Source organism: Spodoptera frugiperda, chromosome 5 (genome assembly GCF_023101765.2).
Source record: "Spodoptera frugiperda isolate SF20-4 chromosome 5, AGI-APGP_CSIRO_Sfru_2.0, whole genome shotgun sequence".
Lineage (NCBI taxonomy): Eukaryota > Metazoa > Arthropoda > Insecta > Lepidoptera > Noctuidae > Spodoptera > Spodoptera frugiperda.
This window is the reverse complement of record NC_064216.1, coordinates 8,795,574-8,823,509: the sequence shown is the minus strand read 5'-3', so window position 1 is coordinate 8,823,509 and position 27,936 is coordinate 8,795,574. Positions and strand designations below refer to the sequence as shown.

The window sequence follows — 27,936 nt, the reverse complement described above, 5'->3', positions numbered from 1 at the left end:
CTAACCTAAACCTAACCTAAACCTAACCTAAACCTAACCTAAACCTAACCTAAACCTAACCTAAACCTAACCTAAACCTAACCTAAACCTAACCTAAACCTAACCTAAACCTAACCTAAACCTAACCTAAACCTAACCTAAACCTAACCTAAACCTAACCTAAACCTAACCTAAACCTAACCTAAACCTAACCTAAACCTAACCTAAACCTAACCTAAACCTAACCTAAACCTAACCTAAACCTAACCTAAACCTAACCTAAACCTAACCTAAACCTAACCTAAACCTAACCTAAACCTAACCTAAACCTAACCTAAACCTAACCTAAACCTAACCTAAACCTAACCTAAACCTAACCTAAACCTAACCTAAACCTAACCTAAACCTAACCTAAACCTAACCTAAACCTAACCTAAACGTTACCATTACAATATCTATCATATGATGACTCCAGCACCAAGTCAAGGGCTCATGTCAATAGTGATAAATTATTATGTTCTAACAACTTTTGTAAAGCACTGTTTTTTTTGTTTAACCATCTTTTAAATTTCAAAATTTTAATTTTTCTGCCCCTTAATTTCAAGCAATTGCCCTGGATCCGCCCTGTATAATTAGAATTGCAGGATCGGTAAATCTTTGTCTACAGATTAATTTTATCTTCTAGGCCAAATGTTGTTGGGATAACACAAAATAAACATGGTCACATTATAATATGACTTTATTTTCACATAACACCGAACAATCGAGGAATATAATAATCATAGTGTGAATTTTATATATCACAATTAATTGATCACTTATAGTTAAGTTCAGATAAGTCTTTTTTATCGAAAAATATATTGATTCTATCGAGTAGTTGTGGGTCGGTGACAGTTTTGGCAAGTTGCACGAATCCACTCTGTAGTACTGGGTGGATCAGTTGGAACCTCTCCAGAGAAAACGTCAACACCAATTCCAGATATGCCATTAAAATGTTTTGGAAGCAGTTTCGTTGTACTTCAGTGTCCTGAAAGCAGGAAGATTAGAAAAAATTGATTGAAAAGATTGATGAAAGCCTGATTGGTCTATTGTGTATAGTTTTAGATTTACAGAATGTTATTGACACTCTGTATAGTAACTGGTGAAACATACGTGTTATATTATACAGCATGTTGCAAGATTGTGATATGGTGATTGTAAGGGCATAGTATATTAAGAGACGACTTGATAAAAGTTTACACTAAAACAAACTACAAAAGAAACATTTCTCACCTTGCTAATACTCAAAGCTCGTTGTTGTTCAATCTCAGGCGGCACAGGCTGCGGTGGCAATATTGGTTCAGCCACCTTTACCTTCTCATACGAAACCGTGTCACAAATCGAAAGGTTAAGTTTCCGTGTATTATCTATACTGTGGTTCTCTATAATATCAGGTATACTGCCTTTCTTTTCTTTAATAGGAGTCTCCTTGTGTATCTCAGTTTCTTGTGGCATATGACCATTTGTATGTTTGTCGTCATTAGCCTCGCTGCTCGCAGTAGAATGGTGGTCGCTTATATCAGTTTCGTTATTAGTTGGGTCTTCCTTTATCTTCTTATTTGAAGGTATATTTTCTGTGTGTATCTCTACAGTAATAGAACCTTGACTGTTAGCTTTGAAATCAGCGAATGTGAACGGTTTTGGCTTTTCAATTATCTTCTCTGGTGAATTTTGTTCTTTATTTATTACCGGCTCGTCAGTAATTTCATTTGGATCCTGAGCATAATACTGATCGTAATGATTCGATGAGTTATCGCTTTCTACAGAACTACAAGACATCCTCTCCTTTATATCGTTGTTATCAAAGTCGGAAACATTTATCAAATGCTTCACATAGTTGTGACATAACAGTTCCCACGTATGCTTCAGATCGAATATTTTCGTCACAAACTGATCGTACTCCATAGTTAAATTTAATGTCGTTGTGTAATTATGTAATATTATCGATAAATCTGTTGATTTTAGCTTGAATTTGGAAACGCCATTGAAGAATATCTCAGTCAATGCAATTATTTTAATAAGCCATGAAGAAGTGGTTTGCTTGTACAAGTTGGCAGCGTGGTCCAAATTAGATACTTTTTGTACGAGGAACTTTAATCCCGGCCTTGAGTCAAATTGCATGGCTCTCGTGAATGATAGCTCCAAACTTCTCAACAATAAATCTGTGTTGTCACTGTTTAGGAAGAACTTGTAGTTGCAAACAGTCGAACCAGTTTTGAGACTATCTATCAATATACTATTGATTCCTTGGAAGACATCTGATGAAGCTTGAATCAGAACCGTAGCAATTATCTGAACCAGTATTTGGTGGGCTAACAGTCCCACCACCAGTCCTCTGTGAGGTATTCTCACCGTATACAGGTCTGGGTTCAATGAATTAATTGACTCTTGCAGATAGATCAGGAATATATAACTCCGATCATCAATCAACATTAGGTTCTGCGAGGAATTCTTTGGAGTTATTTTAACATGTCCGTCACCTTTCAGCTGTTCTGTTAGGAACACTTGTTGCGCCATCGCATGCAGTCTTACATTATCGTTTACTGAACAATCCCTTCGCGCAGCTACTTTTACCATGGCTAAATCTCCATAAAAACTATTTGAGTTCTCTTTGAAGGCATAGGTCAGTTGCTTGAGCGGAGTCAAGCTAACGTTACAAGCTCTGTGCAGACTAGTACAGACAATTTCCCATTGGTTGTCTGTCAGTAAATGACCTGACGTTAAAATTATATGTCTTATACACGAAGCTCCTAACCTCGCGATTGGTTCTTGAGGTTGAGCGATACATTCTACCAAAATAAGCATTACTTGTTTCAAGGCAAACGTTGCTTCTGCGCTCTCAATGGGTTCAATCTCTACTGGCTCATTTTTTTCGTCAACTGTCGACCTCTCTACATTTATTTGCTGCAGATGATGTAAGTATACGACAATAGTATCAGTGGTCATCCCGCAGCACTGCTTAAAGTTTGGCATCACACTGTCCCAATGAGTATTTACATTTGCTATCTGTCGAAGCCAGTTCTGAACTGTGGGTAGAAGAAGATGGTTTATGCAGTGCAAACCGAAATGTGTGCCGGGAACTTCTACAGTATTCCTTAGCAGTTTAAATAATGTTTCCATTGCAGCCGGTTGATTCTTCTTGGAACAAACGACTGTAGCTGAGATCAAGCCTTCAATGAGAACGTACCATACTTTGAGTATGTTGCTCGGCTTATCAAGTTTCAAAAGACAGTTATTGGTCGTATTCGAAGGAGGAAGACTTGTGGATAGTTTTCTATATGAAATGAGATCTTCTTCGTAATGTTCATTAGAAATGAACTTGGTGATATCAAGAGATGCGCTGGGTATTATGGGGTCTACAACGCATAGTGGCATATCCCCTTTGATCCTATTTCCAGTATTGAAAATTGGACATTTTGGCATGTTGTACATCATCGTTAGAATGTCAGCACAACTTTCCAAGTGGTATAATGCCTCTCGACACATGTCTACGATCACTTTCTCGGATTTCTCCTCACTGAGGGGAATGAATTTGCTATTCTTTGAGAATTTTAGGCTAAGACTAGGTTTGGGTTGGGTGGGTGTGGTTACTTTCTTTGGTTTTACTTCAGTGGCTTGCACTTCTTCATAGTGCAGTCCTTTGATATGACTTAGAAGGCACAGTATGCAGTCTAGAGCAGCATTCGCGAACACAAGCGTGTTGTCTGTGCTGAGGAATACTTTGAATATTTCCAAGATGGCGGAGTATTGGTTAGAATTGTTGGCCGCTCGCAGTGTATTAAATAGAGGCCGCCACCCAGATCTTATTTCCATTCTGTTGGTCTCCACGAATTCGCAGATGCAGGATATGATTTGTTCCTGAAAATAGAATAAGTTAAATATTATTTTTATCCATCTAGATTAATTTGGTCCTTTGGTGTACGGTTGCTGATATATTTACCTGAATATCATCATCACACAGCTCTAAGCAGAGGAGGTTCTCGAAGGGTTTCAGTAATGCCTCGTTGAAGTGGAAGTGTGGTAGTTCTACTTGCTGGTTCAGGAGCGCAGTGGCACAGTCGTGTAGACACTGGATCGCTAAGCTTGCAATCTGGATGTCCTTGTGGCAGGCCGCCTGAGGAGGTAACGAAGAAACCAGAGTTATGAAGATTTTTCTGTTCCTGGCTTTATTATTTTAGTACATACATTGTATGTATCACTTCAGAGATGAATGCGAAAAACTCTTTGACATAATAATATGTACCTGCATGAAATGTGGTCCTACAACGGTCCATATAGCCATGCGGTGCGCGAGTGGGCGGGCGGCCCGCAGACAGCGCAGCGCCACGTCCCCCGCGCGACACAGCGCCCGCGCCGCCTCGCCCCCCGCGCCGCCCGCGCCGCCCGCGCCCTTACCGCTAGTACCCGGGCCCCGACGCCACCACCATACATTGTTGTTGGCTACGTCTACCTCCCATGAGCAGAATAACTGTGGACAATGTTAGTTATCTGTACAACTGTATGTATTTTGTGCAAATCTTTCGAGTGGGAAAGTATGTCAACTGGAACAGGAATGATATCGTCAAATACTACGGTTTCACTGAAAACCGGCGTATAACATCTTTTGTGTTGTGAACACCAGAAGCACCAAGGACAATCGCAACAACAACAGCGATTGTCCTTGGGCCTGCTTTGGTGACGAATTGTTTTACCTTAAAGTGATTCGTCTACTCGTTTACAAAGGCGGACTTATTAGTATAGATAAATGGCTGTTTATCAAAGTATAGAATGTGGTTACCAGTCGGTGGTGGTGCGCGACGAGTCGCTGCAGCGCGGCGCGCAGCGCGGGCAGCGTGGTGGTGGCGGCCAGGCGCGAGTACAGCGCGTCCGCCGCGCCGCCCAGCGCGCAGCACACGCGGGCCGCGCTCGCGCCGCTGATCACGTTGCCGCCCTGCACGTAACATTGGCCACTATTACAAATTATTCCACCTAGAGCTGGAGAGCAACCTAAACAACATCTGGATAGGTGTAGTCAACATCTTCTCTAGAATACGTCGATCCTCATTAGATGTCTACTGATCCCAAGATGTCCTTTAAGTTCCTCGGGCATATCACCCGAATCGAGGCGGCTGGTGGTGGAAGAAAATGTCGACGACGAAAGAATTTGTGGGTGTTTTTCAACGTCGTGAACAGACCTAAGAAAATATTGCTAATGGCATATGGAGCCGAGATATATAAAGAAATAAGCATAAATAAAGAATTATGACTTACCTCTTGTCTGCATGCTTCAACAATTTTGGCAACCGACATGTCATTGTTTACGTTGTTTTCTAACACTGGTTGCAAGAAGTTGAATACATCCACACTACAAATAACAGAGACATCATTAAGTATAATCATTACTTTGAACGATAAAATAATAATCAGTTTCAATAACCTACTTATCAAAACTTAGAATAAAGTTTCAGAAGATTTGGCTACTAGGGAGAATTGAGACATATTTTGCATGCAGGTTAAGTTATAGGTTGTTTAATTCTATCGACTAAGATTGATACTAGCCATAAGCCACTTCAGTATCAACTCACCAAGTCTCATCATCTTTACCATCCAACCCCAATTTAGCGTCAGCTTGTAGTATAGACACAGTTTTATTTCTACCAGTCTGCATGGTCACTATAGGCGTAGCATTATTCCCTTGATGACCGAACAATGAATGCTCAAAACTTGACACGTATTGGCACGCTGCGAATATATGCTCCCAACATTCTGGAGCTTTGGATCCAAGTTCTAGACCACCTGAAGACATAAAACGTTTTAGGGTTATTAATAACTAATTAGTAACGATGATGAATGGATTCTTGCATCTAAAGTAAGTGGTCCCATGTTGGGCGTCAATAGCTTAATGGCGCCCACCAAGGGACAGAGAAATGTTTTATTATCAATTATTCGGTAGTCTGTAATAAAGTTGATACTTCTACTTCTACTACAAGTGTTAGTAGTTAATTAACATTACTATTTAAACTTATATTAATATTGGACAAAAAGTATTCTATTAGGTATTATAGTTAATATGGTAATGTATGGTGTGTATATGCAATTGATATATTGTCTAAAGGGAAATATACCTGTAATGAGTATATCCAAGGACAGAGCGTGTGTGGACAATATCTTCCCGTTGGGTGGCTGCGAGATAGCTGAGTTTGCCAATAGAGCCAATATACTGCTGCACCGGTTTTGTAGCGACAAAGTATTGCTTACCCTGGCTGCCTGAAATTGTGATATCGTAGTTTTTTTAGTGGAAATACACCTTATGGAATAAAAGTTCAGTTAAAACTGATAAGTGAGGGTTTACCTTTTGTACATTTGTAAAATTCTTACCTTATGTAGTCCTTCAAGACACTGTATCGTTAGCCCCTCCCAAGCTATGCGCTTTCTCTTCCCGAACGTATTAATTTTCTTTGATATCATGCCATGCAGTTTCTGCTTCTTGTTCCCATATCCCGTCAGGGGTACACTTAATACCGTCACCATGGAGTCCCAAATACATGTTAGAATCCTGAAATAATGGTAAAACGCCTTTGAGTATTAAGTTCTCTTTGAGTCTCTTACCTAGCTTTATTAGGGTTTAATTCAAGGATCCTTTAAGAAACCCATCAGCCAGATGTTAATTTAAGATCTAGTGTGAGTCATTAAGTCTTTCGACCATTTTTGATTGAGGTTATATTAGAGCCATTACAGAAACTAAACTACATAACCATGTCCATTAAACTAATTTGATACTGGTTACCTTCTCGCCCATCGCAAGCTAGCGTCATGCTGTGGGGACTCGACAGTGTTGTTGTAGAAACACGAGACCTCCTTCAGTTTCTGCCAGTCTGACATCACTGGGCTCTGGTCCAGACCACCGAGATCTAATGAAAAAGAGACACACTCAATCAACGAAAGCAATTTTCTCTTTTATATAATTTCCTCATCACTTAAAAGTTTGTTACAAAAACCTCACACAAAAAATCGCTCACTGCAGTCAACATTTTAACAAGTAGGTACCTAAGTATCACCATCTACTCAACGCATACAAATTAATTTTATAATTATGTTATCGGCTTACTCAGCCGCAGTAGCAGCGCGACAATCGCCGCGTCGTGTGTCGCGGAATGCTGCTCATGAATATCAGCCTCTAGTATGGCTTGAAACTAGTCGAGTTCCTCGTCAAAACATTACGTGAGTAAGCCGATAACATAATAATTAATTTAGTATGTCTCACGAAAGTTACAATAAAAGCATACAAATTAAGCGTAATGTGTTACGTTTGAATCTCTCACCTGATAATAAGTGCAGTAGCGGATGATCACTCGAAGGCACATCCTTCAGCAGATCAGTAGCGAGCACTTGTTGGTAGAGTTCCCTCAGCCACGTCGCGGACAGGTATACTAGCACCCCACTGCCTTGTACCTCTTCTACAAACTCATCTTCCGTTAGTGATACTTGCACTTTCTGTATAGAGGAAATATGTATTAATGTTACATGTATCAAGTGAGGCATGAGGCTTATCAAGTGATTTTGTCTGTTATGTGACAAATTCTAGGAAGAAATGAATGTGAATGCTACGCTGTAGACAGAGCCTGCGCCTTCGCTTACGTCGTAGTCAAAAACGAAGATTGAGAAATGTTTTTTTTGTCTTCATGGTATAAGCCGGTAAGCAACCAGACAGCTGACCTGATGGTAAGCAATCGCCGCCACTGCCAGTCGTGCGGGCATGGCTCTCACACACTTAAATATAATAACTATGTTGTCTGACATTGTTTTAGTGTTCATTTTAAATGTTATCAGTAACTGAGCTTTGGATGGTTTTAAAAGCATCGCCCTCTAAAACTTTAGGTACTGAAGTGGGAGCCATTACTAACTCACCATCGGATATGTCTCTCTGGTTTATCCTCGATTCCATAACAAAAGCCAGTCCTATTTCTCGATCTTTATAAAATCTTCTAACTAGTATACTTACACTAGGTTGGTTGTAGTAGTTAGTCCTCCGTTGTTTGAGAGTGAGCAGTAGCGCGGCGTACGTGGCGAGGTAGACTCCGTCCGCGTTCATGATGCAAGCCGTGGCCGGGGGCTGCGCCGCGTTGTGTTGGCAACACTTGGACGCGAACTCTTGCATCGCTTCGTCCACCTGGTGAGGATAATTTTTTATTTAACTTAAAAAAAAAAAGTATAGAAAAGCTTTGCAAATAAGATGAATATAGGGTTAAGTAGGGTAAAATTGGATACGCAATTTAGATTTTTGTGCTGAATGTAGCTAGCAGGTGTTCTTTCGGAACATCCTATTGACCTAACAGAGAGTTTACTGCTGTTTAAGTAGAGAAGGAAAGTAAAAAAGCAATTTGCTCTTACCTCGATACAAGTGCGGAGATTCAACAGTTTCGGTAGAAGTGAGTTCTGTAGCGTTTTGATGAACTGTCGCGCGTTGTGTCTCTCCAAGTCCACGTTACACTCTGTTATAGTACACCTATAAAAACAAAAGGTAAGTTTTACTTTAAACAAGTTACCTGTGTATATTTTTAAGATTTTTTTGGCAGGGTAAAATATCTTCATGAAACTTAGACTCCTACTAATAAAAAAGCTATTATCTCCCACTGTAATGGTCTACACGAAGATTCCTGTAGACCTATCTACCATGATTCCACGAAAATTCTGAACATACTCTTTTACAAAAATATACGTAGTTTTAAAATTCTCACCTGCCCAGATTCAATGTCTTAGGCACAGCCTTAGGTTTAGTCTGTGCGTGTGTGGTAGCATCTCCTGTGGGCAGACTGGCTCTAGTTGGCAGGAACACGTTGTCTGCGTCAGAGTCCGCCTCGCCTTCACTGCCTGAACTTATATTTTCTGGTCCTGACGTGTCTGGAAGAGTGGAAGAGAAGAACTTTGTAGGTGACAAAATTGCACAACAGAGGATAAAATTTTAGAAGATTCCGCAAAATTCTTCTCTGAACAGCAAATGCCTTCTTCTTCTTTACTTAGTAGTTTCAGCCATACTAGATTTCTGTCTCGGTCCCTAGTTATGTTGCAATAATATACATATGTGTAAGGTTTGAAAAGTTACGTACCTGACGAGTCGTGTTCCTTTGATTCAGTGCTTTGTAACACGGCCACCACATCTCTGAAACAAATGAACATGTGACGATATAATATTCCCTCACAAATTTTAAAGAGAATGCGATTATTATACAGGGTCTTTATAGCAACATCATGTACAAATAGTGGCTATCAATTCAAACTGTTGCATTGTTGGAGTAGGTTTGTGGACTAATCACCACTCTAAATATTACGAGTATTAGGACAAATAGCTGTGGTCGTAAGGACAATATAAGTTACTACTGAACTGAAACCTCGCTGACCAAGACTTTGCTCCACTCCATTCTCCATTTTGAGGACTGAAATTTTAATAACAATCGATTTGTACACCCTTACCTATAAGGACTTGGTAACCTCGCCAAGGTCTGATAAGTCAAAGGTCCAGTATAGTCAGCGTCCTGCAGTTTCTGCCAGTGGCTCAGTATGAGGGTGGCTATCTCTGGAGTTATGTACTCAGTTGTACCGGAGCACAGCTTCTCCAGTGCATCCAGTAATGATACGACGCATTCCACCGCCGCAGCCACTACGTCTGGGTTGCCACTTCTACCGCATTCTTCTATGCCGTCCATTATTCTGCGGAAGAAATACGGAGTGAAGTTAACCCTTCTATCTAGAACTTTAAGTAAAGCCAGAGAAAGCCGTTAATTGCTAGAAATGCAAAAAAGCAAATGCTGCGACTTTTGCGCTCTTGGTTGGTTGTGATAATCAATGTGGATCGTTAAGCCTATTAGGTATTATTTTATATTCGTAGAGGTGATAATGTCGTTCTTCATCAGTCGATTGAGAATTCCAAAATGGATATGAATTTTGGGATCCAATTTGAGATTTCGTGTTCGGTTTTAAAAAATCCGAAATAGAATCAATAAGAAACAATAACACTAAATTAAAAAGACCCAACTTACAATCTTATAATCGCCATATCATCACTGTGCCTCTCATGATGGTCTACTTTCTTCAGCAGGATTAACTGGCACAGCCTCTTGGGGTTCTGCAGCATTTCTCTGGTACTCCGCAGAGGTTCCACCCGGTGGGACACGGGAGGGTACAGGAGCATTCGGTGGTAGAGGGCCTCTAGCACTGGTCGGAGGTTTGAGGTGGAACCTACTAGGCGAACTAACTGATTGGCGATGCTGGAACGAAAATATGACAAAATGCAGTTAAGGGATTTGTTTAAGCGTCAAAATGACGATTTTGAGTCAAAGTTAAAATCAAAACTATTTTAGGTAAATTTTTTGGATTGTTTTTTTAATGACTGGAAAATTAATTCTGTTAAATTATAATTCTTTTGTGATTTTATTGAACTTATTTTAAATATTATATTATAGGTATGTAGATAATTATATTGGACGTCTAATAACTTAAGTAGCACTTACCTATAAATAGCTTTCGCCTGCTTGCTGTTGAAGCTGGGCGCTGAGTTCAAAGCGCCAGATCCTCGTCCAGAATCATCGACCAAATGGCCTTCGTGTTCTCTGAAATTGTTAATAATATGTATTAAATAACGTCAATTCATTGATAACATTAAATACTTAATGATCTATAAAGATTTAAACATCAGGAAAGTGAAATCGAAGTGCACTATTCTAGCCGTACCTTGACTTAATATTCTTGTCCACTCGAGGAGTTCCCAAGAAGGAGATGAGAGCCGGACAGAACTTCTGCCAGAGGAACGTTGTGAAGTGGGAGTTACCGCTCACTCTCTCTGATAGACTTGACATTAGAGTCAGTAGGCAGTCCAAGAAGAAGAGAGCTAGAGGATTCTGTTTGGGAGACCTGAAAACAAACAATGTATTTCTTGTTTATGTATCTGGGGAGATAAAAAATGTAATTTTTTTTTAATTTATATTAGAAGTGGTAAGCAAACCACTACGGTCTACTTGATGGCAAGCAGGCTATAGAGAATACCAAAGGTGTCTCAGAAGTTACTTCGTTCATCCAACTGCTTCCAATCTTGCCTGAGTCATCATGATCCAAGTCAGAATGAATCAATTTGAACTCTCAATAAATAGACTTACAGTTGAGTTTCAGATAATCGGCTGCACAGGTACTGTATGACGGGGATGACTTCGCTGTAGCAGCCCACGGCTACGATGTGATTCCTGCCCAGTGGTGATCCCTCTGAGAGCAGTTCTTGACACTCTTCATCTGTAAACAAGGATTGGGGTAAAAGTAGCAACCTTGAAGATTATCTAACATCTGTTTACGATAAAAGTATATGATCTCTTTGTATTTAAGGACGGTATGGTGTATCGTGGTTCAACTGTGATCTCCAAGTCTTCAAAGGCCTATATTTTGTAAAGGATTCCCATAGTCCAGTAGTAGACTCATAGGGTCTGTTGACGATGATGATGATGATGGATGAATATCTTAGAAGTAAAACCTACCTAACTGTGCACAGTAGGCCCGGAGTGCCTGTGCGGCGGCAGCGCGTGCGGCGGCGGCGACGTGCGGGGCCGCGGCCGCCGCCTCCCCGCACCGACCGCACGCCCACACGCACAGCCGCCCGTTCAGCGTGCGGCGCGGGGACAGAGCCAGCGACAGGTACATGCGGAAGATTTGTACCTGTACACAACCAAACAACACAATGTTCACCCAGTTAAAGCAAACGTTTTTAACATGACTTATTTAGTGGAACCCACGGGTCTACATGTGTTCTTGAGTGGAGATGTCTAATGTCTTGAGTGCTTTAAGATGCCTAGTTCTAAACGTGACAAAGTTCTAATAATTGTATATCAACTTACCTGCGTATCTGGCAACTGATACATGACGGAAGCGGTGGCGCAGAGCAGTTGTGAAGGCATCCACAGAGAGTCATCTTCCGGCTCGATTCCTCGGTGGAATCTGTCATCTCGGAGTATTTTCTGTAACAGATGTACAGAAATAAGCCGTAGATGGAGAGGTGTTCCATAATGTGGGTAGGCACTAATGTATAGTGATTAGGTACCACAGGAATATCTTTTATAATAATAATCTATGGGGCTTTCCTGTAATTAGAATTTGGATTATTGTCTAATAATTGAATCGGCTAAACATGATTATTTGCGTAACTTTAAATGCTCTTGGATGTTTTGATGACTATTGAGCCACATTGAGCTACACTTATAACAAAAATAAAGTTCGTTACAAGTTACTATGTTTTTTTGAAAATAGCCTATTAATTTTGACGACGCAGTTACAAGTTACTATGTTCTTTTAAAAGTCCTATTAATAGCCATACGTACATGGAACCCCTGCAGGGCGTACGTTACGAGGCGCGGGCGCTTGGTCTCCAGCGCCGTCTGCAGCGGCAGGAGGCACGCTCGCCGCAGCTCGTACGATGCACGACGCGCGTTGTTCTCTTGCATGCATAGTAATTCTGTACAAAATACGGTTTATTCAGTAAAATAAATTAATGTTGTTTTTGTTAAGCTCCATTACAGCGTCACTGCTCTGGTATGCAATATCAGTTTTAAAGCTTTTTATCTTAATAAGAACATACTGGTATGTACTATGTGAATAATATTATAAGAAGTCTTGTTATTTTTAGGTAGGTACAATAATGGCATACTCGTAGGTAACTAGGTAATAGTAATGGTGAATGAAGAAGCCATATGGTTGCGAATATTTACTTATATTGTCGGAACTGGAAATCCAAACTTACGGTAAAGTGTTTTGTAAACAAAGTTTATCTATGCACTTCTAATCATAATGATAAATCACCATATGAAATATAATAGATTTTGTATTTCAAAGGAAAGTGACAAAATATTATAGTAAATTCATGGTGCAGGAATTTTAAGAAATTAATTTTGAACCGTCCGTTATTATTTGTTAAATTACGATTAAAATCTGATTATTAAAATATCTTGTACGCATCGTTGGTATAATATTCACGAAGGAAATGTAAACCATTGAGCATAATACAGGTATTAATTTATAGGAGTTCCGATTAGTATAGTCATCTGATGAGCAGCCAGCAGGCATAATATCAGCTACGTGGTTTATAAAAGCCACTGCAGAATTACAAATGGTGATTCATACTTTCATGAACGATGACTAACAAAATTTTGCAATATTTTGGTGCAAAACACAAACTTAACCATATGGTAAACTTCATAAGCTAATCACAGTTTGTTACCAATCAGCATCAATGCGTATAAGTATAAAGCTTAGGAAGGGAATAAAAAGGTTCTAACTGCATTTCCGATGGGCGCAGTGGCGGTCATTATTGCAGGTATCGATTTGCAACTTCAACTGCATACAGGGAAAACTATACATAATATTATACACAAGTACATATGAGAATGTATTAATCTTATGGACTACGTATTTACCTAGGGCATCCTGACATGATTTCCTAAGTCCTGTAAACTTCACTCCAGATGCTTCCTTATAAATGTCCTGGAGAAGTTCCTCCATTTTAACACGAAGACAACATATGACCGTGTCTCACTTCCCTATTACCACGAAAACTTTCACATCCTTCACAAATATATTGAACTCTATGTTTAATTAATTAAAACTCACAATTAAATGGTTAAATGTTTATTAAAACCGTGTAATGTTGGGAAATAACGTTATTTGAGTGGGTGGAAGTGTATCTTATCTGAGTTGTACGTAAGCACGGCGACGGAGCATGCTCAGTGCGGGAAATCAATACTTCCATACGGCTCTGTGTTTGCTGAAAAAACTATGTCAACAGGTGGTTGTTTTATATTTATAAACGTAAGATTTAATTTGTTTTGGGTGTGTGGCTTCTTAGTTGTTTGAGTCAACTTTTGTTTTGAACATTTACCTATATTAAAAAGTAATTTGTAGGTATTCTTCCTATTTTTTAGGTAGGTACATACATGTATCTACGTAATAAATGGTAGTAGTCTAGTCAGCCCGAAATTATATTAATGGTTACTAATAATAACGCTTTCAGAATGCCTAGTATCTAAGTAAATATTAAAGGATCAATTACCACAGCAAAACCTTATGTTGTAGAGGGAGTGTAGATAATTAAAAAAATATATTTTTAATGTATAATTTTCAGAGTGATTTTTATAAATGAACGGATTAGGTAACAAAATTATTGTTAGGTAAACTTCTTTTAACTTTTATAGAAGAATAATGCATTAATTTATTAACAACATTTAACTGTACTTCTAGCAAACAATATATCGATTTGGATTGTGCCGATTTAAGTATATATTATTATTTAATGTTCATAAACTCTAAAACCACAATAATTAATTAAACTTCCGGACCTCAAAACAAAATAAAACATAAAACGTTTTTCAATTTTCGCGCTACTGGTGTAGTGTCACTTTGCTTGCAATAGAGTAACTAGAGCACGATCAATACAGACTAAATCTATTTTCGTTTTGATTATCGATTAAACAATTTTTATTCAACTTTGATTAGTAGTTAAATATTTTACACACAACAATAGCGCTTTAAAATTTGCGGATTCGGAATAGATTAGTCGATTACTAAATATGAATCGATTAAAACCGGTTTTTCTATTATCTATGTCACCCATAGACCAACTGACAGATTGAAACCAGAAGACAGAATTGACATTTGATTGTCAAAATAGTCTTCGAAAAAATGGTGTCTTGGAGTGCTTTAGGCCGTTCTTTCGGCTTAAATTTGATCAAAAACCACGTTAAAACACCAATTAATGTCCAAAATGTAACCTTCACAACAACCAAAACCCTAAAAGGGGGCCATGACCACAAAACTTTTGTCCTACAACCTTCTAGGTAATGATGGTTTTCAGTGATTACCTAACCAATTTTTTGTGCTGTTGTTTGTTATTTTTATAAAATTAAAGGATAGCTAAAAATGTGCATTGGAGAATAATAAACATTTTAAACTTTAGTAGATATTTAACGTAATTTAATCTTGTATTTGTTTTCTAACCTAAACGTTTGGTTATCAGGTGGCAATGGCACAAATTCAAGGATATGTTCCACTTCTACACCATGCTGGGCTTGATCCCAGTGGGCGCTATCATCTTCTTCACCAACGTGTTCATCGGGCCGGCCCAGCTGTGTCCAATCCCCGATGGTTATGAACCCAAACATTGGGAGTACCACCGCCACCCAATTACAAGATTTATCGCCAGATACATTCATCAGAGCCCCCAAGAGGTAATATAGCCACCTGGACAACTAGTAATATTACTATCATTCAATTTTGTTTGTAAATACATTACATATGGGGCACATTGTTGTGGTTAGTGGTATGGATCAATACTGTCAGATTGATATTATTTGGAACTAGCCACTTCCGCGCGGTTTCACCCGCTCTGCTCAGCTCCTATTGGTCATAGCGTGATGTTTTATAGCCTATATAGCCTTCCTCGATAAATGCACTATGTAACACAAAAAGAATTATTAAATTCGGACCAGTAGTTCCAGAGATTATTGCGTTCAAACAAACAAACAAACAATCAAACAAACTCTTCAGCTTTATATTATTAGTATAGATAGTATAGATAGTATAAATTATTAGATACTGGGTATGTAGATTAGTACTACATAGATGTACATAGATGTAGTACTAATTTTATGCAAATCTCAAACTTAAGTTTTTTTTTAAATTTCCAATTAAAAAGATTATTCAGTGATGTCATAGTGGCATACTCTCCACTCCTACTTACTTTGCCCGTGAATGAAACAAGACCTGATCAAGAAACTACACATTTTGTTTTTACTTTTTCTACTGCAATCTTAATTTGCCTACTTTTAGATTGTTAATTAGTGTACAGTAGAAACTCGATTAACCGGACTAATTATTGTCATTAGGCATTCGGATAATCGAAAATCCGGATAATCGAATTTGCTTTCGAAACACATGAATGAAAATCAATGTTTATTAATAATTATTATGAGATACATCTTCTTAGATCACATACATACATGGATATTCGAAACACATATGAATGAAAATCAATGTTTATTAATAATTATTATGAGATACATCTTCTTAGATCACATACATACATGTATGTACATACTAAAGTACTCTTTTATTTAACTGTAATGCTTTTTCACAGAGCAGAAGACCGTATATCGGTTGCCCAGTTGATCGTTTTTGTAAAAATACTTGCATAAATTCGACTAGTAGGTAATTTTAATATAATGAGTCGGTAGTCCAGATAATCGCGAATCCGTATAACCGGGATCCGGATAATTGAGTTCCTACTGTAGTTTAATATATCAATGCTTATCTGTCTAGGTAGTGCTTAAAAATCTTAAGTATCCAATTAGGTAAATTGGAATATGCAGTAATTCCGTTAGTAATTGTTTGTATTTGAGTGGAATTCTGAACCTAATATAACTGACTAAAGGGGTTGTCTATCTTTGCAGTTTCGAAGAGGTGATTTTTGTATTGTATGTAAACAATGTATTAAACATCATGTTTAAGGGTCTACTCAAGACAATGTTTTTTTAGTTTTGTAAAATAGCACTCAGAGACAGACTCGACAAGACCACATTCAGTGCTGTGATTGGTTGGTTAATTGAAGGCAGCCAATCACATTGCTAAACACTCTCTCGTTTCAATCTCGTTAAACATAAGCAAACCCATACTAAGGCCCCAGAAGTATACATGTGTCATATTACAGAGTTTTACTAAGAGCCTGTTATTCTTCAATTATGCATATTAATATTTAAAAATTATTTGAATATAAGACACCATAACACTGAAAAGTCTAATCTTGTGTTTTAGTAAACAAATCAATTCCGCATTCCTTTATAGTCTCCATAGTCTTTTAAGCAGGAAAATCATCCAATGGCTTCTCCCACCTTGGGCGAGGCGAGAGGGAGTGTCAGACTCTTACTGACTAAAAACCACCACATTCTTACTCCTGCTTTTTCGGCTAGAGACCTAGTAACCTGCTAGGTAGTCCGCAGCTCTGGACAAGTTGTAATAATTCTAGATCAGAGTCAAGATTCTAGAATTATTTTTTGTTCCATATCTAGACTCTCTTGGCAAGATGAGCCATTCAAAATATCTCATAATACATTATACTAATAAATGTTTTAATTCTGTTACAGGACTATGAAAAATTCATGCACTTCCTTGATGAAGAACAGCAAAAAATCAAATTACGTAAGCTGGAGAAGGAGATTGTTAAGAAGATGGCTGAGCGCCACGACTACCAGGCGTACTACTACAAACCGATGGTCAACAAGTACCTCCGCATCAACAAGCAGACCGGCGAGGAGATGTACGACCGTGTTGGTGATGAGTTCAAGGAATAAACATTTTTTTTGAAATCTTCAATGACTATAGTATATATTAGTAATCAAGTGTATTGTTGAATATTTCAATGTAGATAAATAAACTATTAGTTGTTTTTAATAACAATTTTATTTGAAGGAACGATTACATCTTGCAACACTTGTAGTGTTATATTCTATTTCACCTTTTGTAAATGATTTTGCTGTTATTTATTTACATACATACCATGTTTTACACCCACTAATGTCTTTCTATGTAGTGCAAGTGTTGTATTCTTAAGATGTTTTGGGTGAAAATAAAAGAGTAAGACATATGGTAACATTGTTATTTATTTTACAGGAAATTTCTAACGATTGACAATAATAAATTCCGACTTGTGGAACCCTTACAAAATTAATGTCAACACTTACCTAGCAGTATGCTAAATGCCTGATATGATGCTACTTAATGTTTATGCATAATATTTTGGAATCGTTACTGTGGTCGTATTCTGTAGAAATAGGAAGGATTTATATTTATTTAGGAAAATTATTATAGGTATCTGAATAGATGGAATTGATTAGTTTGTCAAAGAAGGTTTAGGATCATTCAAGAGTAGGTGTTACGAAAATCATATCTTTATTAGCACTTATAATAAATACTTCTTGAAGGTCTGTGAAACAAATGTACTCATGCTGAAATTAGTAATCTAAATATATTATAAGCTTCTCCTACGGACGAACTAAGAACGACGAAATCTACATAATTATGTAATAAATAAATTCTTCGGCGGTGCGGTTTGCACGAAGCTCTTAACTATACTGTTACACAATTAAATTACAAAACGATATGATTTCATTATCCCGTTCTTTCAGTCTTCGCAGTTTGTAGAGTTCCAATTATGACCCAACAACTATGTACTTAGATTGCTTCTCATAATAACATTTTTTGACTTTAAAAATATTTACAACATTCCTAAGTTAAACAACAATTTCGTTAGAAATTGCAACTAAGCTAGATAATAATTAACAAAATTGTAAAAATCAGTATCAAAGCGTAAACACAATCATCATCCGATCGAAGTAAAAAAATAAAATTTAAACTAACAGTATCTAATTTACCGTACGTAATGGACTACAATAGACTGTTAGAATACGCTATTTAAAATTGTTTTACGATTCCTCAATGATAACAATTTTCAAATCTAAAATTTAAGACGGCTACGAGTTTCTACAATGTAAAATTTAAACGTTATAACTCTATTTGTTTTTTTCTTTCTCAGCTTGCGCGGCGAGCTTTGCTTCTTTTTTGGCCTTTTTCTTTTCTTCCTTCGCTCTTAGTTTGGCTTGTTTCTCCTCCTCCTTGGCTAACAGCTTAGCTTGTCTCTCCTCTTCCTTAGCTTGAAGCTTGGCTTCTTTCTTCGCTTCCTTCTCCGCCTTTAGTCTCATCTTTTCTTCCTTTTTCTTTTCCGCTAATTCATTTTTCCTATTGTCACTACTTTCATCTTTTTTATTTTTATCTTCTTGTTTTGTGTTTTCATCGTCTTTTTTCTTTTTGTCCTCTTTTTTGGGTTTAGATTTGGGGTTATCTTTTTTCCGTTCAGTCTCTTTGCTGTGATCTCTGGAGTCGGGCGGGTCGTCTTTATTTGAAGGTTTTAGTGGCCGGAAGAAGTGTTGCTTGTCCTTTTGTGGCGACGTTTCTAGTTGCGTTACAATTTTCTGGGCACACCTGGAATGGAGAAAGATTTATGTAAATAACATTCAATACAGTAAATATGTTGTAATCTCTTTAATCGATTTAATGATCTACTTAATTCAATAATAGGTAGGAATATATAGGTATATTTAGGAGATTGTCAACGCTTACCTAATTCTAGTGGAGGCGGAGGCAGCAGCGGCACTCTCTCTTCGTCCCTCGCGGAATTCCCTCTGAAACTCCCTGATGGGAGGTAGGCGGCCCGAGGGCTCCCCAGCCGTAGGGCCTCCCGTGTAGCTATGGACTTGATAATCCTGTAACCGGGCCTGTGGGAAAGAAAATTCTTTTATTTTCTAATTCAGTTCTTCAAAACTAGTGATAAATAATCTACTAGCAAGTGTGATTGGCGAGTACCTATGGCGTCTCAGTCTAGAATCACAGGTCGTTTTCTTTTAAATAGGACTGAATTTAACTGTCGTTACATTGACTGTTATGGTGTTTACTTGTTCAATTTCTACTTAGGTAATCTACTGAAATGCTTTGACCTCCTCCATCAGTTGCTCCACTACAGTATCGTGTAGTAGGTACAATACTGTTCCGAGCAGCGGTTTCTAGAGAAGGCGGCCCTAATGACCCGCAATCTTCGGAAAGATGGCACTATAATAAATGAAATGCAGGTCATACCTTCATACTATGATGCTGCGAACGTCTTAACGAGTTAGAGGCGGGTTGTCGCGGCCGCGGCGGCACGGGTGCTCTCGGCACTGCGCCCAGGCATGCTCCGCCACACTTAGCTCCTCCACATAACTTCGTCGAACAGCTGGTCGGGACGTTGCCTCCGCTGTTTGATGACACGGAAGACACTCCTGGAATCAGAGGATTAATAATAAGTAATGTGGTATGAACATCATGCTTTAGGAATAAAGAATATTGACTATTTATCCTTGGGAAATGCGCTAATGCACTGAACTACAAAGGGCAACCTGGTGGTTCAGTGCTATTTAATGTATGCCACTGTTTTGTCGTTTGGAAGAGAGAATAAATTGTAAGGATTTTCGATTGCATCGTGGGTGCTTTTATAAACACGTGAGCTACAATGCTAAGGAGCACTTAGTTTTGGCAATGTTCCAACTGTAGGTAAGTATAGTCAATTTATACAGTAGGTAGGATCTTGGCAAAAATCAGAGAGAAATATAGTGTACCTGAAAGGGAAGACTCGCCGCTGGTGACGGAGTAGAGCGATGCGGAGGCGGGCACGGAGCGAGCTCCCACTGAGTAGCTGGACACAGAGCCTGGCACGCCCCATGACTTCGCACTGCCACTCGACACCTGGAATTCAGGGGATACCACATTAGTATATATTGATGATGGAAAATAATTTGTTTACTTTAAAATTAATAAGTTTAAAGTTTACCCCAGTTTTGTTATGAGTTCCAAGTAGTAGCCTATTAGGGTAACGTGTAATAAATAGGTGCTACCTACTAGTGTAGGTAGCAGGTAAGGTAGCAACAGCAGGTAGGTACAACTGCAGATTCCATAGACAAGAGCTTTTGCAAAACCGAAAAACCCAATAGAAAGGACATGGCTAAACCAAAGTATGGACGTCGTAACCCGTACAAATAAATATTGTATAAATATGGTACCTAGCAATAAATAAAGCCGCATAATTAAAAATTTATATTTTGTAATTAAGAAGGTCCAGAAACTTGGCATATCTGCGCAATCCTGAAAATAAAGTAGCGCTCCTACGTCAAACAACGTTACAAAAACTTCAATCTATAACATTGCTGTGAACTTTTACCAAGGCGTTTTGATGTACCTGAGCCGAAAGTTATTTATATATGAGGTAGATAGGTAAACAATTCTGCTTATACTAGATAATGAACACAAAGTAACCAAGGACAGACACAAAATATATAGTAAGATTGTGCAATCTTATACAAAATATATATTTTGTGTCGATCAAAACATTTACAATTATTTGGTTTCAGAAAAAAGTCATTATATTACCGTTATTAAAAATTGATGTTCGTTTAATTATTTCGATTTGATTTTCGGGGAAACTTATGTCCTAATAATAGCTTGCTACTGCAACTACTTCCGTGTTGTCATGTCAAACCACAACAGAAAAAAATCAATTATGAAACTTATTTTTTGTTAATTTTTGTTCACCAAGTTATAAGAATTAGTTAAACACAAAATAATTCATAAGTGAATATTTAAATAATACGGGTTAGCGTGAAATTCGTATTCTTGTTATTATGCCTGGGTCAGTCATTTAGCCATCTCCTTTGTCGAACCCAAGAATCAGAGCCGAGCTAGAGCCTGATGCTCGGAAGGTCTTGACCAATCAACGACTTGCTGCTGACTACTTAGATAAAACTCTAATTACGACAAGTCTCACCTGCCAACTCTTGCTAGTAACAAGCCGCGGTGCCTGCCGCAGCCGGAGGATCTTGGCGCGGCAGATGACGCAGCGCAGCGGCAGCAGGCGTTGGCTGACGGCCATCTGAATGGTCTTCACGAAGCACCGCCGACACACCACCCTGTGCCCGCACGGTGACGTCTGCATCGTCGCCTTCGCGTTCACACATATTACACACTGGAAGCAGAAAGGTATAAATATGGTTAGTTAGACCCTCGTTTCGAACGTTCACAATTAACCGCCGTACTCAGAGTCAGTTAATGTTTACTTAAACTATTCCTTAGTAATGATTTTGTTCCCAAAAGAACTGCTAAGGAACGGATTAGGTAAGGTTAGTGATTCTAAAATGTCAATGGCGGTAATTTGTTGGTTTTACTTTTTGATTGTTTTTTAGAAACGTGGCTTACACGGATTTGCTGTGCTGTAGGTGCATATACAAACATAAATAGTCTATTATGTAGCTACACATTACCTACAATTAGACCAGGAACAATGATTTGTGCATCACATAAAGAATTATAATTCTTAAATAATATAAATAATTATATTAAATAATTATTATTGCGAGAATCGAACCCGCTCTAAGTTGCACAGCGAGCAACCTATTACTAGGTGTAGATAAAGATGTTCTATTACAAGCTACGTGCACTTTTTACCAGGTAGGTACCAAATAGAAGTAACGTCCATTTCTTAGCAGTTTAGCTAATTTTCTCATTACCTACCTAAAAGTACCCGATAGGAATTAAAATTGCAATTACGTATAGGTACCTAGGTATAGAAAAGAATTGTCAATTATTTCTATATTCTGTGACCTAGGCACCTTCCAGTCAACGTGTAATCGGTATAAATAAATACAAAATTCAATAAATTGATTCCTAAGGACTATTATACCACATTCGTCACAATTCGCAGATTCAATTCGTCACAATATGTCCAATTCAATTGTCAGTAATCAATTTAAATCCTGTTAATTCCTAAATATAAATTATTTTTAATGCATGAGACGAATTTATAATAAGCACTTTCAGTGTACATACCTAAAGTAACTAAGTGGCGAATAATCTCACATATCTAAATAAGCAACCACGTATGTAATCAGTTCGTTCCATATTAAGTGGACTAGTAACCTAACCCAAATTTGTCCCTACATTGTCCAACTTGAGAATCGAACCCGAGACCCAAACTCTTGTGTTTACGATCACAGATCACTCGATTAAAAAGGCAGTTAATTTAATTTATAGACAATTTAATTTAATTAAATAAAAATTTAATTAATTAACACAAAAATAATTACACAATTAGCGTCTTGTAGATTATAACCAGTGCCGGCGTTAGGGGGCGACATGGGCCGATGGCCCAGGGCGACAAAGTCTGGGGGGCGCCAATAAAATGAAAAACTACTACTAACACTTGATATTGCTTCCCTCAAGTGGGCGCCACAATATTTTCGCCCGGGGTGTCAGTGGCCCCTACGCCGGCACTGATTATAACCTTGGACGGCGTCAAGGTTCGTCGTCAGCTGTTTGCATCGGTCACTGAGACCGGATCAGACGTTGTTTACATTATTTCAAGCTTTCACTTAATTTCCGATTAGATTACTTAAGTTCAGTTTTTGTTTCCAAGTGTCTGAATAGTTTGTTTAGAGATTTACAGGTCAATCAGGTTATGACTAGGGCAATATGGCTCTTTCTAATAGATGCCTAAGTCTGAGAGTCCACCGTAAGAAATCTAGCCTCTATATGTAATAACTGCGATTAAAAAAAGTAATACCCGGTAATTGAATCCTTAGCCTTTTTTAATTTCGAAAATCCCGACCGATGAGTTTATATTACGCTTTTCATTCACCCTAGAGAATGTAGAGGTAACGCACTTCTCACTAGTAATGTGAAAACTAAAACTTCGAAGAGGTGTTCCACTATGTACTTATATACCTACTTAGATAAATTCGAATATTATGTAACCATGTAGGTACCAGCTATCACTTCAAGGTACTAATTAGGTATTGGGTACTGTCAACTAAATAGGTAATAGCTATATATTATGTAGATAAAGTACCCCTATGTTTGTATCTGTAGTAAGTTATCCAGAATGGCGCATTGCGATACATAGGATGTAAGCCAGGGACGCAGCGTAAACAAAAATGTGAAAATATTACGCCACGCCACAGAAGACCCGCCATGGAATTAAAAAGTTAATGAAACCCGAAAATGTTGCTAATTCCCGCTTAATCCTCGCTGCATTAATGAACTTCGTTCTAGCGGAATGAGAAAATATTATGTATATTTTGTATTTTTTATGTTTCGTTCTGTTTCTAGATGTTTTTTTCGGATTCTCTACTAGTTTTATACTCGTATTACGTAACATCACGAGGATTACTCTCTGAAGTAATAAATTGCGTTCATCTTTCACTCCTCCTACGTACCTATAGTTTCTACTGCTTTTTATCAGTCCATTACTTAATAAAAGTTCCATTACCAAAAACACACAAAAAGCTGCCAAATATCGTTCAAATTTTGTGTAGTTTAAGTCCAGTGCCTACATTGAAATTTTTATTCAGGTCGGTTCTGAAAAGCTGCATCTTTTCCTGTCTTTGAGTTTTAAATATGGCGGCAGCGGAAACTCTCCACAGATCATGTAAAACTCGAGTGGCGTTTGAGTATTTCGTTCTAAATAATTTATTACTTTATGAACTTACTTCCTCATCTGGCGAAGAGGCGAGTTCCGGTTCATTTTCTTCCAGTTTATTGAGCAATTTGTCCTGTAACAAAAGAGATAGGCTTTAAAAAATACATTCCTTTCGTTAAATATGTATTCACATTTTAAAACTTTCCAAGTCTTCACTCTGTTTGATGACTTTTTTTAATATTAAAGAACGTAGAAGCTTTTTTCAGGTACTTGTTTATTTTTTATGGAATAGGCTTTGTTATATAGCTATGGGCACTCTAAAGTCCACATAGCTGATGGGTCCATATTGTTATAAGGTAGGTACTACTTAAACACTTTTTGATTACTAGGTGGTAACAAATATATTATGCATCCAGAGCATTTACTAGAGTGTATTTAATCTCATTAGCATTTTGTATCACTCATCAATTTTAGAACTATCGTGGGGACGACCGTCAGAACTCTCGTCTTTATTTCTTTTATTGCAGGTTGTACTAATTCGTCATCTAGTCGTTTATATTTTTTTTTGTAAAATACTTTTTCCTATAAATCAAATTCTAATTGTACCAATAATGTGATGATTTCAGAGAAATGTATTGTACTTTACTTCCTCCATATAAGTACCTAACTACATAATGAAGACAGATTCCTCAGCAATAACATAGTTATATATTCATGACATTCTAGACATGATTATAGTGATCTTGTGTCGGAAATATCAAGTAAATTACATTCATTTATAGATCATGCTGCAGCGAAGAGAATATGCAATTGCCGTTTTAGCAACATCATCATAATATGCGGAGATGGAGTACACTATACCTAATGCGCTCTAAGAAGGTGCGGCTGACAGATTCAGTAACGTTTCGTATCACTCTTGAAAGTTGCTGCGATTTAAAAATTATGCCTTAATATTTTAGCTGTATCACATTCGTATTATTTTAAATCATTCGGATGCGTAGTTAATTAAATTAAAACCAACCGGAATGTTCTAGTATTCAATTAAAATCTAATGAAATGAAAAATAAAGTAAAGTGTTATGCGTATAACGTAAAGCCATAGTAGTGTTTAGTGATGGGATGTACGGCTACGATGGATAGGTAGTCGATGTTTTTTTAGAATAAAAAACGAAAATCGTGCGTCGTTCAATTATCATTCTTAAAAAACCTTTAACTATGTGGGTAAATCCACTGTAGATGCGGCTCTCTCTGCCCAAACCACAGTGACATTATCTGAGCAGAAATATGTAGTAGGCATTTTTCTAGACATTTCCGGCGCCATTGATAATGCGTGGTGGTACTTAATCTAACATATACAAACTAATATATCCTTGTTTTCTTTACGGTTCTGTAAAACTGTAACTCTGAAACACCTCAGGGCTCGGTCATAAAATATTTATTTTGACAAGTATATACACGTAGTTGGACTGCACAACTAAATAACACATACATTTAATGAAAAAATTCAAGAGAATTAAATGTATGCTGCGAGTATCGATAGCGATAAAAACAGATTTTTCTAATGTCCATCCCTAAAGAGAGACGTCAACGTCATACTGGCATCTGTCAGCCGCACCTTGTTATAGCGCACAGGGTATAATATGAATTCAGAACCAGTGTTATATTGCTATGTATTTTTATAAATGGAATCCCGATATAATACATAATTATAGTACCTCTCCGACCCGTGAAATATAGTCTTTTAACTAAACTGTTTTTGGAAAATATTAAACTAAGTCTACTATAAAAGGATATTTTTCATAACAAGTGGCCATTGCGTTTTTTTTTTCATAAAATACACACGTTTGACAATGCACCATTAAGATTGTTAATTTGATGATCAGTTGTGACATACGAAAATATGTTTTTTGGTTTGTTTGTTGACCGTATCAGATAACTTCTTGCGTCAGTTCATTAACTGCCTTTTATAATGTTTAAGAACATTTAATATTTTAATAGATCTAATATCTAGCGCAGACGTAAAAACTAGAGGTAGGTACGTTTTTTACAACGCCGGAGGAGTGATGAAATGTAATGCAAACGAGCAGATGGATACTCTTCATTATTCTCGGGCCTTGTGAAAAAAAATCGTTGTTGTGAAAATTTGGCGACTGCACTTTTTGTGTACTGGCTGGATGACTACTGAATGACTATTTTTATAACACTGTATTTGTGTACATTTGTGTACCTAGGATATAAAAAAATAACGTGTCTGTAGCTAAAATCCTAATGCGGGGCAACTTTTTATTTTTTTAAATAGCACCCACGATATGATAGACACGGAAGAATCTCCTTATATAGGAATCTTTTTTTCTGAGGGTGAAAAATCATTCAATGACTTCTGGCGAGACTCTTACTGACTAAAAACCATCCCATCTTTTTCTTTTCAACCCAGAGCCCCGGTAACCCACAAACCAGTCCGCAAAATGTAGGTAGCTAAGCGCACTTTTGCGCAGCAAAATGTTGGTACTAAAGTGCAATGAAAATGAGATCAGATATTCAATATCCAAGTGTTCCAAATATGTGTGTACTTAGCATCGATCCCAAGGAACTTGGCTCCAGTTCAAGTCCATTAGAGGATACATTAAAATTAATATTCCTTTCACGGCTGACTTACTCCATTCCGTTTTAATTGCAGTAAGTAATAATGCGGAGGGACAGACGACAGTAAATCAAAGTATTCGAAATTGTCAAGTTCTTTATTGGAATTTGAACTTTAAAGCCAAAGAGACTCAACGAGAGTAGCTGAGCAAAGTCTCTGCTTCTCGATTTCTGCTTATAGAGTAAAGTTTTGTTCAATATCTTTCAGTTTTTGAAAATATTGTGATGGTACTAGAAAGTGCCCCTTGTAGGCATTCCGTGTATTAATAGGTTCAGCTTTTATTATTCATTGGTATATAACATTTGGTAAAAAGTGGTTCAGGGGTTATTTTATGTTAAAGTTTCAATCTATGGTAGCTAGTTGTGCTGCCGTCTGTACTAAACTACATATACGTACGTAGCTATACTGGATCTCGTTATAAGTACTACTTGTATTTCTCGGGATAACAAAGGCAGAAGACTTCCAGTATAACCCATTTTAATGCGGCGCACGTAAAGTGAATTAATCGCGAGGCAAATAAATAGTCATTAAATTACTCATGAATCATGATGTTATAATGATATCTACGACAGTCCAATGGTATACTTTGGCTCTTCTCTGTATAAAAAGATTTGCCATAATATACAAGCTATAGTAATTTCGGAGCTGTGGACTACCTAGCGGGTTTACCGGAGCTCCGCCTTGAAAAACAGGAGTAGGAACAGGATGGTTTTTAGTCAGTAAGAATCTGACACTCTCTCTCGGCTCGTCCATGGCGAGAAAAGTCATTGGATGATTTTCCCCTCTTAAAAAAAGCTATAGCAATTTGGCAGGCGGGTAGAGATCCTAGTGTGAAAATGATAACGCAAAAGGTTAACTCAATAGATACGTATTGATACTACATAATATTCACTTCAGTTAACTGTTACGCTACAGATAACTACTGCAGAGTTAACTAAGCGCCCTCTCTAATGAACTTACCGCCAGTTTACCCTAAACGTATCTAACCACGGCTGAAATTACCTGCTCCGGAAAACTAGGCTTCCTTTAAACGAAATGTATTATAATATTCTAAGGGGCTAAATTTCGGTTAGATGCAAACCCTCAAACCATGTTTTTTTTTAAGCGCAGAAAATCATCTATTGACTTTTCTCGCCTTGGACGAGGCGAGAGGGAGTGTCAGACTCTTACTAACTAAAAGCCACCCAGTTCCTACTCCTGCTTTTCGAGCTGGAACTCCGGTA

The 27,936-nt window shown here is 37.7% G+C and overlaps 3 protein-coding genes across 3 annotated transcripts in view; 1 reads left to right on the top strand and 2 right to left on the bottom strand.

Annotated features, from left to right (window-relative positions):
• Positions 1 to 700: 700 nt before the first annotated feature.
• Positions 701 to 13,757, bottom strand: LOC118271888 (brefeldin A-inhibited guanine nucleotide-exchange protein 3). Its single transcript, XM_035588146.2, has 24 exons — positions 13,446 to 13,757; positions 12,354 to 12,487; positions 11,874 to 11,993; positions 11,517 to 11,694; positions 11,148 to 11,277; positions 10,726 to 10,905; positions 10,506 to 10,604; positions 10,035 to 10,262; positions 9,469 to 9,705; positions 9,105 to 9,157; positions 8,736 to 8,898; positions 8,389 to 8,503; positions 8,000 to 8,167; positions 7,320 to 7,491; positions 6,785 to 6,908; positions 6,376 to 6,553; positions 6,123 to 6,264; positions 5,583 to 5,793; positions 5,269 to 5,362; positions 4,796 to 4,948; positions 4,262 to 4,486; positions 3,959 to 4,132; positions 1,252 to 3,876; positions 701 to 1,006 (listed from the first exon to the last, which is right to left on the bottom strand). The coding sequence occupies exons 1-24, from the start codon at positions 13,528 to 13,530 to the stop codon at positions 794 to 796; spliced, it is 6,201 nt and encodes a 2,066-aa protein (XP_035444039.2). The 5' UTR covers positions 13,531 to 13,757; the 3' UTR covers positions 701 to 793.
• An 898-nt stretch (positions 13,758 to 14,655) lies between these two features.
• LOC118271715 (NADH dehydrogenase [ubiquinone] 1 beta subcomplex subunit 5, mitochondrial) lies at positions 14,656 to 17,668 on the top strand. The gene is made up of 3 exons (XM_035587880.2): positions 14,656 to 14,861; positions 15,041 to 15,251; positions 17,163 to 17,668. Exons 1-3 carry the CDS (start codon positions 14,707 to 14,709, stop codon positions 17,367 to 17,369), a joined length of 573 nt encoding a protein of 190 aa, XP_035443773.1. The 5' UTR covers positions 14,656 to 14,706; the 3' UTR covers positions 17,370 to 17,668.
• Positions 17,661 to 27,936, bottom strand: part of LOC118271713 (uncharacterized) — an 85,776-nt gene continuing 75,500 nt past the window's right edge. The window contains exons 3-8 of the mRNA XM_035587878.2: positions 24,144 to 24,206; positions 21,428 to 21,625; positions 20,226 to 20,352; positions 19,708 to 19,889; positions 19,195 to 19,349; positions 17,661 to 19,056 (exon numbers count right to left, since the gene is read on the bottom strand). Of these exons, the coding sequence (XP_035443771.2) occupies positions 18,588 to 19,056; positions 19,195 to 19,349; positions 19,708 to 19,889; positions 20,226 to 20,352; positions 21,428 to 21,625; positions 24,144 to 24,206 (1,194 nt within the window). The 3' untranslated portion in view covers positions 17,661 to 18,587. The remainder of the gene's footprint in view (positions 19,057 to 19,194; positions 19,350 to 19,707; positions 19,890 to 20,225; positions 20,353 to 21,427; positions 21,626 to 24,143; positions 24,207 to 27,936) is intronic.